General features: G+C 42.2%; 2 protein-coding genes across 2 annotated transcripts; one reads left to right on the forward strand and one right to left on the reverse strand.

Moving 5' to 3' along the window:
- Positions 1-111: 111 nt before the first annotated feature.
- Positions 112-11,800, reverse strand: rad17 (RAD17 checkpoint clamp loader component). Its single transcript, XM_070833724.1, has 16 exons — positions 11,744-11,800; positions 10,995-11,222; positions 10,321-10,395; positions 9,589-9,727; positions 9,167-9,303; positions 8,243-8,295; positions 7,759-7,884; positions 6,816-6,885; positions 6,619-6,730; positions 6,304-6,501; positions 3,989-4,092; positions 3,749-3,895; positions 3,334-3,462; positions 2,796-2,916; positions 2,436-2,493; positions 112-991 (listed from the first exon to the last, which is right to left on the reverse strand). Exons 1-16 carry the CDS (start codon positions 11,783-11,785, stop codon positions 811-813), a joined length of 1,920 nt encoding a protein of 639 aa, XP_070689825.1. The 5' UTR covers positions 11,786-11,800; the 3' UTR covers positions 112-810.
- A 457-nt stretch (positions 11,801-12,257) lies between these two features.
- On the forward strand, positions 12,258-16,317 carry ak6 (adenylate kinase 6). The gene is made up of 6 exons (XM_070833967.1): positions 12,258-12,347; positions 12,448-12,512; positions 13,772-13,864; positions 14,090-14,148; positions 15,014-15,159; positions 15,883-16,317. Exons 2-6 carry the CDS (start codon positions 12,476-12,478, stop codon positions 16,070-16,072), a joined length of 525 nt encoding a protein of 174 aa, XP_070690068.1. The 5' UTR covers positions 12,258-12,347; positions 12,448-12,475; the 3' UTR covers positions 16,073-16,317.
- The last annotated feature ends 783 nt before the right edge of the window (positions 16,318-17,100 follow it).

Here is a 17,100-nt window from a genome sequence, read left to right on the forward strand (position 1 = left end):
CTTCATGCAAGACTGTTGAGTAAATATTGGCTGAAGAGGTGTGTGTGTGTGTGTGTGTGTGTGAGTGGAGAGCACAAGAACAAGATAACTTTCAAATAAAGAGCCACGTGATCAGCGTTTCACTTTTTTTTAATTCACATGTTAATTTAGGTTTAAACAATGTGTCCCTTATGCATTTTATGTAATAGGTAAAAAAAAGAAAAACAACAAAAAGTGGCTTTAAGGCCGGGCTTGCTCCCGAACAGTTCTCCACTACAGGCTAGTCAAGCCTCAACAATCACTCAGCAAAATGAAAAAGATGTGAAACAGAAACGTTCTCTTCACATATAAATAGTGACATTTCAAACCCCCCATGCTTTTGTTGTATTATGATCTTGTGTCAAGCTATAGAATCACATTCATTCTAGTTCTACAAGACAACAACCTTGCTTGAGAAACGATCCTATCCCGTACAGATGGCACCTCAATGAGGCAAAAACACTATCAATATCAGAACTATTATCACAGTCATCAATAAACTATGGGGGAAGATTAGGGCCACGTGGAAAATAATGAGTTCTGGGATCAGTCTCACGATTGTGAGGAGAAGTCGAAATTCACAAAGACTTAAGTCAGCAGTTCAGGGGGAAAAGTGAAAGTGTACAAACTTTAACAGAAACAAGAGGTTTTCCTCACATGTCTCAAATTCATCTCGAAACTCATTTTGTTATTTCATGTGGAACTAATCTTCCTCCATACTAACTCAAGTCATTAAAAAAACAAAAAACAATGTCACAGTATGACAGTGGGCGTAGGAAAGAGCTGCGTGTGTCAGTCACTGGTATATTCCTCTATGAGCAGGTCCTCCTCCTCCAAAAGGACTTGGCTCGTTGTAGATTGGGGCTGACTGGCTGGCAGACCCTCCACGTCCCCACCCTGACTTTCCTCTGCCTCCTCGGTGTCCATCTCCAGCTGGCCCGGCTCTTTGTCCGTCAGAGCCTCTAGTTTTAATCTGCACACACGCAACACAAAACCAAATACACATGTGAAGTCTGATAGAGGAAACACAATTTCCATGGAAAAATACTAGTTTGAAATTGAATAACAGATGTGCATTATCAGGACGACAGGTATGGGAAACACAATGAAGTCAAGGGTTCTCTGAGCAAAGGAAATAAAACCAACTACCACTGTAAAAAAAACAGAAACACATTCAAAGGGTCAAATCATGAAATAATCATGTAACACGTTGGAATTAATGTATTCAGACCCAAACACTGTCTAATTGTTTATGGTGATCCATTCATGATCAAACTTATTTATTTATTGGTGTTGTTAGTCAATTGATTTGATCATTTTCATCAAGGACTGGTGTGTTTGCAGTTTTGGCTTGATTCACCTGTCTGTTGTCTCAAGAGACACTATATCTTTCTGACAAGTCTGACAAATTATGACCATCACCAAAACAACTAATAAGTTGCCAGAGTAATCCTCTTTCAGGTGTTAAGTTTAAGTTAAGTTTAAGAGCACACGTCTTTGTTTCACAGCCACATTTAAAAGGCCAACATGATAGTTTCCATGGCAAACAAACACCGTCCAATGGAAAAACTGAACCACTCCGTCCACTGAGGAAGGGCATGAGAGACAGTTAAAAGCTTCGGACACAGCAAGATAGTGGACCGTGTTTTAAGAATTAGTGTCAAGCTGATTTTAAAAGTTTAAAATCTTTTCAATTCTAATGCAGCTTTTGAAGAACTTGGCCCATTAACAGGTCTTTTCATAGCTACTAAGAAATTAACTGAATGGGTTTGTGACTAGCAGACAAGTAATACAGTCTTTGATCAAAGAAGTTGAGAAAACTTAACTGACAAGCAGAATTTATCTTATTTGAAAACATCACGTGGACCCCTACAGAAGCCGCCCACATTGAGCCTGGGTCTGTTCCAGGTTTCTTCCTGTTAAAGGGGAGTTCTTCCTGCCACTGCTACTCAATATAGTATAATATCTGATGCTGCTCATGTGGAGATTCTTGAATCCTTAATGTTGAATTCCTGAATCGTTGGGTCTCTCTCTAATTAAAGAGTTCGGTCTAGACCTGCTCTTTATGGAAATGACGCTGTTGTGAATTGGCGCTATATAAATAAAGATTGATTGATTGATTGGTTGATCACCGTATAATTCTGTGATAGCTATATCACGCACTACTATTACCACTATGAAATCATTACTAGTGGAGTTCAAATCTCCTTGTCAGCAGATTTTAAAAGTAAAAAGCTAGTAAAAAACGTTGGAACCTTGGAATGATCTTGGTTAGGGCAAACACTGTAACAATGACGCCTCTGGTTTGATTTCAGTTGTGGTCCTCAACAGGCTGGTTGGATTGCACACTGAGATAACTGCGACTCACAGACACACTTCAGTCTAACTGCATTATGGGAAATAAATGTGTGCTGTACCTGCTGAAGAACCTCCTCAGTGGCATCTGACCCACGTCCTGGATAAAAGCTATCTGGGCTGGGAGACAGCGTAGCACAGAAGATTTCTATTAATAAGTCTTTACAAACTTTATCAACGACACACTCCTTCAAATGAAAGCACCACAGAACAATATGACAAAACCAGTAAGAAACATTATGAAGTGCCATCAAAACATCTGCAAGCAGTCCAAGTTTGCCAAGATGTCCAGGGACTGATAATTGTAGCTATAACTCACTATAATGACAAAGAAATTAGAGCCAGGAGACAGAGAAACCATATGAACACAGCATGATATGAATGTGGTGGAATATGAGTGTGTGGGGGTGCATGTGTGCCACCTTGGTTTCTCATTGGGTTGGTGAGTTTGGCCAGGTAGGGCAGCAGTTCAGTCTGCAGGCTGACTGGTGTCAGACAGAAGCTCCTGAACAGGGACTGGGCAGCCAGGCAGTTCTCCCGGTGCTGCCAGGAACAGCATTCACATCATTCAGGTCTTGTCTACAGTTGCTACATTTAAAATCTACATCTATGGGCCACACATGAGGCACATCAGAAGAAACCGAATAAGGTTGGTTTGGTGATCCAATCGATCTTTGGTGATCCTACTTCTATACATTTAGTTGTATCATTTTCATCAAGGACTGGTGTTAGCATTTTGTCTTGACTCATCTGCTTGTTGTCTCAGAAAATAAACTGCAGCACGTATCTTGCTAACAAATCTGACCAACTATGACCATAACCAGAATAACTTAAATTTGCCAGTGCAATATTCTTTCTGGTGTTAGGTTTAAACCTGTGTCGTGAGGAACAATGACACGTGGCCTTTTAAACATCTCTAAAACCTGAAGCCCACCTCGGCCAAGCACCAAGTTGTCTTACCCTCTTATTGACCAGCAGCCAGTTGGGTTTGTGCAGCGGTCTGAAGCCAACAGAAATGTGTTGAGAGTTGGAGTGAAGGAGCCCCCTGGTGGCCACTGAAGACCCATACTCCCCCATGATGCTGCGACTCTGAAAACAGCACAGCACAGCTCTTGAAACAATCAATCCAACATGGACGATATTAAAACACTTGCAAGATCAATAATTAACTGGGTGCCCTGTTCGTCTTTTCACTGACACCTTTTTAATATAGTATTTTCAGTCTGAATGCCTGCTAATAAAATTAAGATACCAGTCTTGGTTTGCAGAGGTCAAACATATTTGTCCCTTAAAGATAATATATAAGCAGGAGGAACACTTTGGTTCACTTTGATTCTACTGATAAAAGCATTCCTGTTCTTTAATCCAGACTGACCGTCCAATCTGCAGTGAGGAGGTCAGCAACAGACAGATACTCGCTGGCCCGGTCCACATCCTCCATCTCAGAGAAGAAGTCCAGGTAGTTTTGGTGGAGGTACAGGTTGAAGAACTCTCCGGACATGTGCGAACGCTCAACGACTAACTGAACAAAGAGACGCAGACAAATACTGAGGGTTCTCAAAGACAAAAAGAAAGTTTGTTATCTGCTAAGGAGAAAAAAAACACACATTAGTACCTCAGGGTCTACTTGTAATGCTTCTCTGTGATGATGAGACAGTTGAGGTGGCAGACCAGGTCCAGGGGCACATTCAGCTGCTACAACGCCTTCATGATTCCCTCCTGGTGATGACAAACAAGAATCCAAACTACTTGCCTCTGTGTCAGTTACAATTACTGAAGCATTGTCATGCCTGATCAACCAAGGCCACAGTGCAGCAGTCTTCTGCAGATGCTTGCTGCTGCAAAGGGCTATCAGCAGGCAAATTAGCAAGCAGCACTGACAAGAGAGCGACTTTGTGTTTTATCACATACTTGAAACTGTGGTTCTTGTGGTCATCATGTTCCAAATGTTCAAGAAATTACATTCTGCATGAATTTAAGTCAATCTGATATCATGCTTAGACTATTTAGAAAAGCAGAGGGGTCTCTGTCATTCTTGCCAAGTAAACAATCTTAAAAATTTCCAATTAAAACACATTTCTATATCAGACTGCTTTTGAGGCGTGTAGCTGATGATCTGCACTGCAATTAAAACTGAAAAAGGATAAGCTTGGTTGTTGATTCTACACATTTATATTGCCATGAAATCCCAACAGTGTTTTAGTCCATCTAAATACTTCAAGACTTCCCTACTCTGTCTGTGGCTCTCAGCTCCCACTGGTTCCTACTAAAGATGAAAAAAGACAAGAAAAGGCTCTGTAATTCTCTAAAACAGCTGCTCACTGTAAGTTTGTGACATTACTCAAACGCAGGGATGGGAAGATTATATTGATACCAGTGCCATCGTTAATTCTGCTTATTGGTCCAATACTTTACCGATTCCCTTTTTGATTTTCTCTGTGGACTCTGTAGTCTACACAGGTTTCTACCATGAAGACAACCGTTTCATTATCTGAGTCTCTGAGCACAGTGTCTGTGTCTCTACAGTGGATGAACGAGGGGTGTGTAGAGGTTCACATACATGACATTCCTGGAATCTAAGTCCATGTTTTGTAGAAAGGTGAATCAGCATATTCCTGGCGTTTCCAGTGTTCGTATTTCTGCTCAGCTTCCTTCTTTGGGGCCAACCCCGTCACTTTTCTAACAGCCAGCAAAGTACCAAACTAGTTGTTCTTGGCAAGCAGTAGTCTTAACTCTTAATGCCTGATTATGAAGTAATTGTTTTGCGATGTGCAACTGATGGCATTGCTAAAAGGAACTGTCTAGACTTTGACTATGCCAATCCAGAGGACGAATCCTCTTTCTTTTAAGCCATTCCTTTACTCCACAATTGATAGAATGCTTTGGATTGCTGTCTTGTTATATAACCCATTTTTGGCCCAGCTTCAACTCCCTGGCTGATGGCAGGAGATTCTGATCAATAATTTGTTGATGGCCCTGACAATTCGTGTTTCCCCGGATATTGTGGAGTCGTCCAGGAGGGGAAGCAGAAAAGCAGCTGCATACCTTCACATTTCCACCACCACGCTTCACTTCCTTGGTGTGCAGTGTTGGCTTTTCTCCAAACATGGCAGTTTTCATTTCGACCAAATAATTCCATTTTGGACTCATCTTTCTAGAGAATGGACTTGCAGAAGGCCTCTGGTTTGTGGTTTCTGGCCGAGCTGAAACGGGCAGCTTTTTTCCTTTTTTGAGAGCAGAGGCTTCCTAGCAACCGTCCCATGAATGTCATGTCTTTTTAATTTTCATCTGACTGCAGATACACTTACCCCAGATGCTTCCTGGGAGGTTTGCAACTCTCTAGAGGTGATGTGTGGGTTGGCCTTTACCTGATTTATTATTTGTCTGGTGCTTCTTGATGATAGTTTTGATGGGTGGTAACTTCTAGGCAGCTGTGGTAGTGTTGAATGCTCTCCATTTGTAAATGATTTTGTAAATGAATGATTTGACAGTGGATAGACGGAGCTGGAATCTTTTGGAGATGGTCTTATAGATTTCCCCTGGCTGTCACTACCTTCCTCCTGATGCCCAAAGATATCACCTTTCCTCTTGGCATCGTTGATCTGTGTGGGTATACCTTGGCACTACAGTGGTTTGGTAGGTTTCCTCTCTCTTAATCAGTGTTGTCCAACCCTTTTTCTAAGGATGTCTCATTTGATTGGTCGGCTTAATTGACTAATTAAGCACCCAACTGAATCTGTACTCTACGTGACTTGCAGCTGGGGGTTCACTTAATTTATGTGGTATTGAGACAAAAGAATCTCCACTGGTGTTCATGGTAATGAACACTCGTTAAAGGGATACATTAAATGCTGATTTGGGTCTCTCCATTGCAGAAATCCTACAAGGAACAAAACAGAGCTTGCATGTAAACTGGAAGATATGACTCACGTTTGCAGTGGAGGATCTTTCCCAGTGCTCTAAACAGGAACAAAGAAGAATCTTTCCCTCCAATAGCCTGCTCCTCTTTCTTCTCATTCATGTGATTGGACCTCTTCTTCCTCTGGTTTGTTCTGGAGACAGTTTTACCCAGTGAAGCCACAGATCTGTCCTTCTTCATTCTCCACAGCTCCTTTTCCAATGATGTGTCTGGAAGGTTACAATGAGGATAGATGTTCTTTGAGATTGGGTGGTGAGACAGGGCAACAATATTTATCTATGTTTGGTGTGGTGTAGTGTAGCGTGGTGTGTGGATTTTCTCCTAACCCGTGAGGGAGGAAAACTGGAGGCTGTTAACAGCACTGCGAATATCTCCAGAGCTTCCTGAACACAGCGTCTCCAACACTGCCTGATCTGGGACCCACATCCTCCCACAGCTCTGCTCAGGAATTACAGGAAAACACACTGTAGAAAACAAAAAACTCACACTGAAATGTGCCATCAACTGCAAGGCTTCCTCTCACCTTTCCTGCCTCCTGGGCTGAAATACGAGTCAGGACCTTCATCATTGTGGTTGGAGCCACAGGATTAAAACTGGAAACAGAGAGTATGACATGATGACTTTGCCATTGTACTGATGGAATTATCCGTCCATCCGTCAGCTACTCTAACCTCCTCACATAGACGGTGACATTGCGGAAGTGAGGGCCAGATTTACTGAGACTTTTAAACTTGTTTTTACACCCCAAGAACATGTGCTGTGTTTATCAAACAGTCACGGCATGGCATTTGTATCAGTGTCTGCCAGGTGTGTCCCTTTCCTGATACATGTTAAGAGACGATGACTATGTATTCTGTATTCTATTTACTAAATTAACACAATCTGCAACGGTGAGTTTTGAGGAAAATTCTCTGCCAGATGATTACATGAGCAATAAGAAAGATTGTAGGGACTGTAGCTTTTTATGTGACAACAAACTGGTTATTAGAATCAGAAATAAATGAAATTATTTATATCGCAATGCAAATATATAGCTGGCACAGTTTGGTTTGTGTTTATCAAACTTTGACCATATATTAACGTTGATTTCTTTTGTTAAAATATGTGTGTTTAATACACCATACAGCACACCACCGCGCTGCCCCTGATTAATATACTGGTAGTTGCACACTACTATAATAAATAGGATAAATAATTATATTTAAGATTATTATATCATGTGTATCATGTCCTGTTTTGAGACGGGTCAGTACAGGATCAGTCCAGTAATGAGCTGCTGTCTTAGTAAACCAGGTGCTGATTATGCACAGGTTGCAACAGTAACTGCACTATTTTCTGGCTATAAGTGTACCATAACTATCTTCCCCTGTCTGTAAACAGCTGGGACTGACCTAAAAGGGGACCTAATTTGGGGTTTCATAAAGGTCTAACATCCCTGTCAATCAACAGTGGGTGCCGCTCAGAACCTGATGCTGCTGATGTTCAGCTCCTCCTGGATCTCTCTGGGGAAAAGAAAGCGTGAGCTGCTGTCTCCACTCAAACTGTCGGACACTATGAAAACCAGGGGACATCGGCTGCTCTTCACAAAGCGCCTGGAAGACACACAGCAGGACAGAATCTCACACATAGCAGGGAAAAACACAGAGTGGGTCACACTGATCCGTGAATACAATCGGTGTAACAGTTATATACTAGCAACACACTGTCCTGGCTTTCATCAAACCCACCAATTGCTGATGCCGGGGAGGAAACATGGCTTAACAGCAGCAAATAAGGTTCTGAGACCCCCTATCATTCTCTTTTGCACAAAAATGTTGACACTGAAAGCTGCAAAGTTAAACCAGTAGTGTTGGTATGGGTTTACTGTTACATAGTGTTCAAAACTGTGACTTCTCTTCCTGTGTGAAAAGAATGAAATAAAATATGGGGCGAAATCCGATCTAACCTCACCTCAGGATATCATGCAGGCTGTCAGGCTGCCTGTAGAACTGGTTTGGGAAATCCTGAAAAGGGCCAAGCGATGATCAAGTGTTAACCCAGGTGTACAAGACCAATGTATCAGTTTGACACACTAGAAGAAGAAGCTAACACACAAACATTAAGGAAGAAAACAGCAGGTCTGTAGGTGCACTACTGCAGTGTCTCAATAGAAATCAGTCAATAGAAATGTTCCTTTTTTTTTTTTTTTACAGTAGTACAGTATTTCCTTTTGTTTTCCTTTAATTGGCATCTATTAGCTGTTTAAAGAGCGAGTTATAACAAATTCTGACAGCAGCTACTACAGGTGAAGCTGTACAATCTGGACTGGACAGTATCTGGTCTTTCAAATGTGTCTGTGGACACAACTGCACTCTCTGTTTTGGTTTATGTTGTATTCTTGTTCCTTCCGGCTGTGCAAAGGTGTATGGTTGTATGTAGCTATGTCACAGGTTGAGAGTAAATCATTCAGTTATAAACAGAAAGATGTTTAAACTGTCCTCCATGAGCTTGGGGGTCAAACAACAGGAAAACACACGTCTGCAAATTTCTGCATCTAACTATGGTGATTTTGAATTGTTATTTAAAGTATTAGAGGCCTTTTAGATCAAGCTCCCTACAGCTGTTAACCAGTCCTGCATATTGAACCAAATTAGGGCTAGGCCAAATTCACCAAAATGTACTTACTGGCCTAATTTAATCATGCTGGCATGTTCAGTGTATCAGTTTCTTCAGACGGGTCGTAATTTGTAGTGTACAACTTATATGTACTCAAAGATATGACAATACATTGATCCAGTCTTCTACAGCTGTTGTACCGTGCTACTGAAGTGAATAGGAATAACACACTGGGACAATTCCAGGAACATTGGCTTCAGTTGAGGGTGTAGTACATACCTCCACCAGTATGAGCTTCCTGTCTGTGGCTCCTCTATCACCCACCATCTTCAAGCAGTTGTACTTGTTGGCTCTGAGGAGGAAGTCCTGGAACTGGGTTAACTGGGAGCTACAGGATGAGCCATTCATCCTCCAATCTGACAAAAGACAAAGAATCACAGACACGTGAAAAAAAACAGGTGGAGAAGCCACAGGATAGTAGTGAAGGTATATTTCAATATGAATCAATCCACTACATCAGGAACAACTCCTCCCTTTTGCATTCAGTTTTCTTATTCCAATTCCTCTGGGCACATAGGGGCACTTTTTCATCTCATCTGTGTAAATGGTAATAACTGCTGAATTGATAACTTCATGCTAATTCTTACAGTGACATTGACACAGTATTGACACAAGGCAAGACAGTAAGGGTTTGTGCTCACCATACTGAGTGCTGCTGTATGGTTCCATGTTGGTGGGGTTGGTCCACTCCTGAACCCTGAGGCCAAGCTCCAGAGACAAAACCTGGACTGTGGCAGTCTTTCCACAGCCTGATGGTCCCGTCAACAGCAAGATGCCACCCTGTAGATGACAGTATCCAAGCTAAACCTGAACCTTCAGCCTCGCTTAAGACCTACACAGACAGCATTTCAATAGTTTAAGATGATAATAGCTCAGACTACAACATTAGCTCTTGACATGTGTTGTTCTGGGCAGCACGATGCTATGGTGGTTAGCACTGTTGCCTCACCTTTCAGTGTGGAGTTTGCATGTTCACCCTGTGCTTGCATGGGTTTTCTACAGGTACTCCAGCTACCTCCCACAGTCAAAAGACATGCAGGTTAGGTTAATTGGTGTGAGTGTGAAAGTTTGTCTGTCTCTATGTGACAGCCCTGAGGCTGGCAACCAGTCCAGGGTGTACCCCGCCTCTCGCTCCAATGTTGGCCTGGATTGACTCCCCAGTGAGCCTTGAGGATAAGCGGTATAGATAATGGATGGATATCTTGGTCTGTTCTAAATATTCCGTTAGTTAATGGAATTTGCTTGTTTTGTTAACCATAAAGGAAATAAATGTGTTGTTCTTTACAGTAAAGACGATGCTTGGAGACAAGGCTGGGAGCCAAGATCCACTTACTGAAAGTACTCATTATTAAAATGAAACATTCTTCAAGTACCTCTGAAGTGTCTGTGTGAGCTCTTATCCAGTTCTCCACTTCTTCGATCTTCTTCTTGTGAACAGCTAGCTCACCCTAAACAAACAAGTACATTACAAGGGAGTAGAAGGTTCAGTCTTGTACCTTCAACGCAGCAAAAAAAAACACACGATCAAAGCACTCAGCCTCCACGCACTCAAACCAAAACTACTTCAATCCTTGATCACTGCTTTTTAATTCAATTAATGGCAGCTGAGAAGCCATGCCACATCTGTCTGACACCTTCAAATTGGCTCAAAGAAAAATGTGTTTGTGTCCATGTTGACACGGCAGTAATCACAGTATGAGAACGTAAATTAACTTTAGAATTTATTTTTATATAGACTTAAGGTAGACATAGAATGTGACTGACAACTCTTACATTAGAGATATTACTAGAGGTATCACCTCACCTCACCTCATATCAGCCATTCCTCATTTTGAGAGATTATGTGTATTTATCTTTATTTGTAGACTGAGGCTTAATATTGCAAATATATTCTGTTTCATGAATCATATGGATTACTGATTCAAGGCCTTGTCACTTGGTAATATCCATGACGATGAGTAAAAGCTTATATTACGTCTCACTGCATATTTTCCTCCCTGTTGCCCAGCACTCTCACTCCACAAATGTCAAAAGCGATGACAGTGACCTGTGAACGCGGCGAGTATCTGTCCACCCAGGACTCATTCTGGTCCCTCTCAGCTGACTCTTTCAGGAAGGACACATGAGGGTCTGAGCTGCAGGACTCTCTTTTACTCTTCCTGGGCCTCTTGGGCTCAGCTTTGGAGCACGCAACCTGACGGCCCTTTCTCCTTCCAGACAGAGAAAAGCTTTCCCCTGGAAAATCAGTGAAGGATGGATCCACCCAGCGGTTCATCTATTACAAACAGGACAGGATCCAGTCAAAGTACAACCACAATGATTAAAGATTCCTACGGAACAGCTAATGGTACTGAGGAGGAGCTCTACAATAAGTCAAACTTTATGAATGCCACTTGTTCCATATATGTTAGAGGAAGAGGCAGACATCCTTGTGTGCTCGGTGAAATGCTGGCACCTTTCCACTTGCAACTGAGGCAGGCAGAAATAAAGATATTGCTGAAGAAATGCGACACGTGCATTATATGCAATTAAATGTGTGCTACTAATGAGGAGAGCAGAAAGGTGTGGAGAAGCAAGAAAAAACTTTTGGTTACAGATTAAATGGAGAGTGCACTGAATCGCTTTTTAGATCCACTGACAGCAACTGATTGGAAGTAAAGCTTTTCACAAACCATACTATGTACACTCAGATGTACTTAAGACTACTCATGGGGTGGCTTATTGGTGACATATATATACACACACACACACAAATCATGTAATGCAACTGCCATGTAGGCCTGCTAAAGAAGTTACCCTGCTTGAAGCAGCTTTGTCTCCCAGAGGAAGCTTGTTCATCCTTGGCCGTGGAGCTTCACACTGAGGGCAGCAGGGCAGCGGAGAGGTGGGACTGTGAAGCGGTGAGGAGGATGGTGGGTGTTAAGTGCATCAAGGTGTCCCCACTGCCCTGATAAAATGCATGTTAGGCTGTTTAAATGTCTCTAAGTGATAGGTCACCGCTGTTTAACTAGTTATATTATCAGTCTGGTTGCAGACCGGTGGGATGGGTTGACTAGTTGAAGTTGAACAAACATGACATGTCTGTATTACCTTACCGTGTCTGACCATTTGGTCTGACAGAAGCAGACTTCGGTGTTTCCGTCACTTCAGACTCTTGTTCTGGTATACCGAGAGCTAGCTTGTGAATTAAAGAGGTTAAGTTACGTTTGTGTTATCAAACAGTTTGAGAAGCAGTGAGGCGAAGTGAAGTTTGCCTATTTAAACTCCGGAGATGCGTAGTGCCGCAAATCGAAACTTCACTGACGTAAAGCCTCGGTTTACGGCAGTGTTTGTTTGTGGAAGTGGTGTCGAGGCTGATGTGATAGCTAACATCCAACTAGCTACCCAAGTCTTTCATTTGGTAAGCTTCTGCTTTTTTAGGTTTGTTTCTGACATTAAAGTTTGAGATGAGTGTCTGTTAGAATGGCGGGAAGTGATAACGGGACTGTTCTGTCTTTCAGGTTGCCGTCATCAAGACACGTGTTAGCCATGAAGATGAGGAAGCGACCAAACATTCTGTTAACAGGTTATCTAAATCTGCTCAGTGTCTTTTATGCCTTTAACAGTATAGTTAAGTTGATCAGTTCTTCTAGATACACTTGCACAGTCAGGGATTTTGTAGGATCACAGTTAGGTGTGTGTTTAACCAGTTACACCAAACAGGTGCTAATGATCATCAGTTTTATATGTAGGTTGAAACACAGTCATTAACTGAAACAGAAACAGCTGTAAGGGGCTTAAAACTGGGGGAGGAACAGAGGTTGTGGAAGACAGTTTCATGTCACAGGTCATCATGATGAGACTGAGCACAGCAACAAGTCACCAGGTGGTTCTACTGCATCAGCAAGGTCTCTCCCAGGCACAGGCTGAGGTTTCAAGATGTGCTGTTCAGGCTCTTCTGAAGGAGCACAAAGAAACGGGCATCACTGAGGACCGTAGACCCAGTGGTCAGCCAAGGAAACTTGGTGCAGCAGATGAAAGACCTTTCCTTAGAAACCGGAAGATGTACAGCAGTGCCATCAGCTCAGAACTAGTACTACTACTGTCCACGAAAATCTGGACAGAAGTGGTCTTCGTAGAAGAATTGCAGCCAAATGGCAGAAAAATTGATGAATCAAAATTTGAAATATTTGGCTGCAGCAGAAGGCAGTGTGTTCGCTGGAGAGCGCTGTGATAATGAGTGTCTGCAGGCAACAGGGGTGGTGGAGGTGGGGGCTGCATTTCTTCAAATGGAGTTGGGGATTTAGTCCGAATTAATGGTGTCCTCAATGCTGAGAAATACAGGCAGATACCTGTCCATCATGTAATACTATCAGGGAGGCGTCTGTGGTTAGTTCTCTGAGATGTTTGGAACAACCGACCTGCTGAGTTCCTTCAAAAACTGCAAGTGTTCCTAAAAGAACTGATGGTGTTTTGAAAGCAAAGGGTGGTCCCACCAAATATTCTCTTGATTTAGATTTCTCTCCTGTTCCCTCACTTTGCATTTTGTAAATTGATTTTAAAAGATAAACAATTGAATTTTATATTTTCTAAAGCATTCTTCACACCTCCCTACAACTTCTGCACTGTACATAATAATTTTTTTACCATTATTGTAAACCGTCTGACATGCTGTACAGTACATGTGCTGTAACCATCGATGATACCCATTCACCACCTACTACGTGTATATACAGTGACTTATTACATAGGTGCTGACACGATTAGTGGCTGATAAGGTAATATCTGGTACGGTAGTGAATGCCTTCTGGAATGAAATCTCAAATGTTAATCCTCTCCCTGCAGGAACTCCTGGTGTTGGAAAGACCACTTTAGGAAAAGAGCTGGCCCAGCGGACAGGGCTGACTTATGTTAACATAGGAGACCTGGCCCAGGAAGGTAACTTTGGCAACCAGTTATCTTTACAAATAGAAACACAAGACTAAAAGAAATCCATGACAGTGAGATCCTAGAGGATGGATCATTCGTCATCCTTCTGTTGAATCACAAATTCAAACCCCTATTGGCCTTTGTCCTTTTGCTGCCACAGCCTGTCCTGCCTCGGGGCAAACACAGACGGCAGATTCATCAGGGCTGTAACTAATCTTGATTCTCTTTCCCCAGGACAACTGTATGATGGCTATGACGAAGAGTACCAGTGCCCAATTTTGGATGAGGACAGGGTGAGTTAAATTCCATGTGTAAGTTTTGAATCAGGTTCCGACACGCTGATCTGGACTGCACATTTGGAACTGCTGCACCACTCTGCTTCCTTGTCGCATATTTTGATTTAACACACTGAGCTTGGATTCCCAGTGTGAGTTTTGGGAATTCATAAGAGGTTATGGATAAAAATGTCAAAACTAAAACCGCAGAAGTCAACATATTCTCACCTTTAATCTTTAGTAGGGGCAACAGTAGCTCAGTCCATGGGGCGTCAGACCCCAGGGTGGACCAGTCAGAAGTGAAAAAATAGAAGAAATAAAGTCATAGTAGTGGAATGCACCAAAAACACTAAATACTACATGTCCGATAATGCAAGAAATGGCACCTTTTTAACTACACCTAACTTGCATGATACATTTTTAAACCTTTCGGACTCACACTTACAGTTATTAACTCAAGCTTTCTGTCTTGACAAAGTTCCACCATAGACATTGAAGATATTATACAACTTTTGTTCACAGGCTGAGTTGTATAGAAAACCAGTTGAATGCCCCCGTCAGTGGCTGCACTCCATCTGGCCGTGGCACAGCCCGATCAGGTCAGGTCAGGTGTTGGACTACATCTACTGCTTTCTTTAAACAGTGGTGCACTGCACACCTTGGAGAGCAGTGAAGCAGGCGGTGCTGCATCCTTGTGTCCTCGCGCTGTCACTCCACAAGATGTACGTCGACAAATAGGAGGCTAGATTATAAGCATATAACCGAAAGCGAGGGGATATCAGGGGCAGCGCAGTCCCTCTGATAAGTGGGAAATGTTTAATTTGAAATTGTTGAATCAACTTGGTGTTAAATGTAAATACTGGGACTTGTTGTGATCCTCTAGGTGGTGGATGAGTTGGATGAAAAGATGGTAGACGGTGGTGTGATCGTTGACTACCACGGCTGTGACCTGTTCCCTGAGCGCTGGTTCCACATCGTCTTCGTCCTTCGCACAGACAACGGCCAGCTGTACACACGGCTAGAGAGCAGGTAACCTCCACTTCGTTTCTCATGCAAAGTGACCCTCGATCATGACCGTCTGACTTCAAGTCTGTTGACCATCGAGCTTGTGCCAGTTAGATTTCAGATCTTCAAACATTTTGCAGTAGCTAAGATGAAAAGGTGGCTAACGTTGTGCCACATTTGATGTTTTAGTGGCATATGTTGATTTTTGAGTAGTCAGGGTGTCACTATGTCACCATTCAAAGTTGGGGCACTGTTCACACCTGCTGATGTACTGATATGTCACACTTAAATCTGCAGTGAAGAACTTCTGTCTCTCCCCTCTGGCAGAAAGTAGTTACACAAACGGTGTTTTATTTTTATTTTGAGGATCATCAGAAACTTTTCTTGGATGCTCTTAGGTTTTTCTGCCATACTCCTAGTTGCTGTAGCCTACTCCGTTACTATGGTTGCTCCCACCTTCATGTCTGGAACACCAATAATTAATGGCTATCATAAAATGCGTCACAACTGGTAATACAGAGAGATTTACCTGGCCTTAACAGGCTCAATCAGCACTGTGTGATCTCACTTGTTAAGGGCTTGAATGTAAAGGACATTTAATTTCTACGTGAAAGCCCCACACTCGAGCTCTAAAAATGGCTCGTCACTTGTGCTTCACTGGTATGCCACGCTCTCCGCCAGCATATCTTGTTCCTGTTTCTCTGTCTTCCTTCTCCTGTCTGACGGTGAACTCTGTGTGACTGACAGGGGTTACACGGGGAAGAAGCTGCAGGACAATGTACAGTGTGAGATCTTCCAGACCATTTACGAGGAGGCCATGGAGGCCTACAGTGAAGAAATTGTCCACCAGCTGCCCAGCAACACTCCTGAGGACCTGGAGCACAACTTGGAGCAGGTAGTGCAGTGGACTGAGCAGTGGATGAAGGACCACAACTAGCAGCTGAACTTTGCCTGCCGAGTTCCACTGACAGGACTGTTGACAAAACTGATTTAGACGATTAAAAATAAATTTTCTCATCTGCATTTCACAATTTTTCAGTTGAAAGTTGTCTTTTAAACAAAATAACAAACCCCAGGACTTTCTCATACTAGCTGTCTGATGACCCATCACATGGCTTTAACTAGTACAAACTAGTGTCAAGTCAAGCATGTGTACTGCTGCATTTGTGTCATTTTTTTTTTTTTAAATAAATGACTACTGGGAAACGGCTCTCTCACATGTCCTTGTGGTAATAACAGAGTAGTTGGGGCTTGATATCAAACCTCACTGAGTATTGACAGCTGTCAGTGATGCTGATGATTAACTGCATTTATATAGCACTTTTCTGGATGTTATAAAGTACTTTAACATAGAAAGAAAATGTAAAAATACAGAATAAAAATGAGAGTCTAAGTAGGCTAGCACGAAGTAACTAAATAACTTGATAAAATAAGGAGAACAAACTGATCTTTGTTTCCCACTGAACTGAACAGCTCGGTAAGGTCAGGTCAGCTAGTAAGCATTCAGAAATATAATATTGGGGGACCAATGATAATATCTGTCACATTAGCTGACAATACATGTCTGGCCATATTTGTAGTCTTCTTACTTTCCGTTGTATAGATCCCAATTGAAATAGAAATACATTGATTTTAAACAACATTCACAATTGAGAATTTTGGCCTCCTTGATTTAAAAATAATAATAAATAAATTGCTATTGAAGCTAACATTCAGATATTGGTACTTGAGAAATGAAAACTGACAGAATATAGTCTGAGGTTTTAGGCTCTTCATTAAATCTCTTTGGAGTTTGTCAGTGGTTTAAGGGTCTCTACAGAGTTCTGAAGGGTTCATAGTCTGGGGTTTTAACCACACCACTCCCAATTATCCAAAGTAGCATCACCATCTAGGATGTAGGATCATTATGATTTGTTCTTTAGTTTAATATTTTCTTATTTTTGTGGACACAAGGGTGAACGTCAG

Source organism: Pempheris klunzingeri, chromosome 7 (assembly GCF_042242105.1).
Source record: "Pempheris klunzingeri isolate RE-2024b chromosome 7, fPemKlu1.hap1, whole genome shotgun sequence".
Taxonomy (NCBI): Eukaryota; Metazoa; Chordata; class Actinopteri; order Acropomatiformes; family Pempheridae; genus Pempheris; species Pempheris klunzingeri.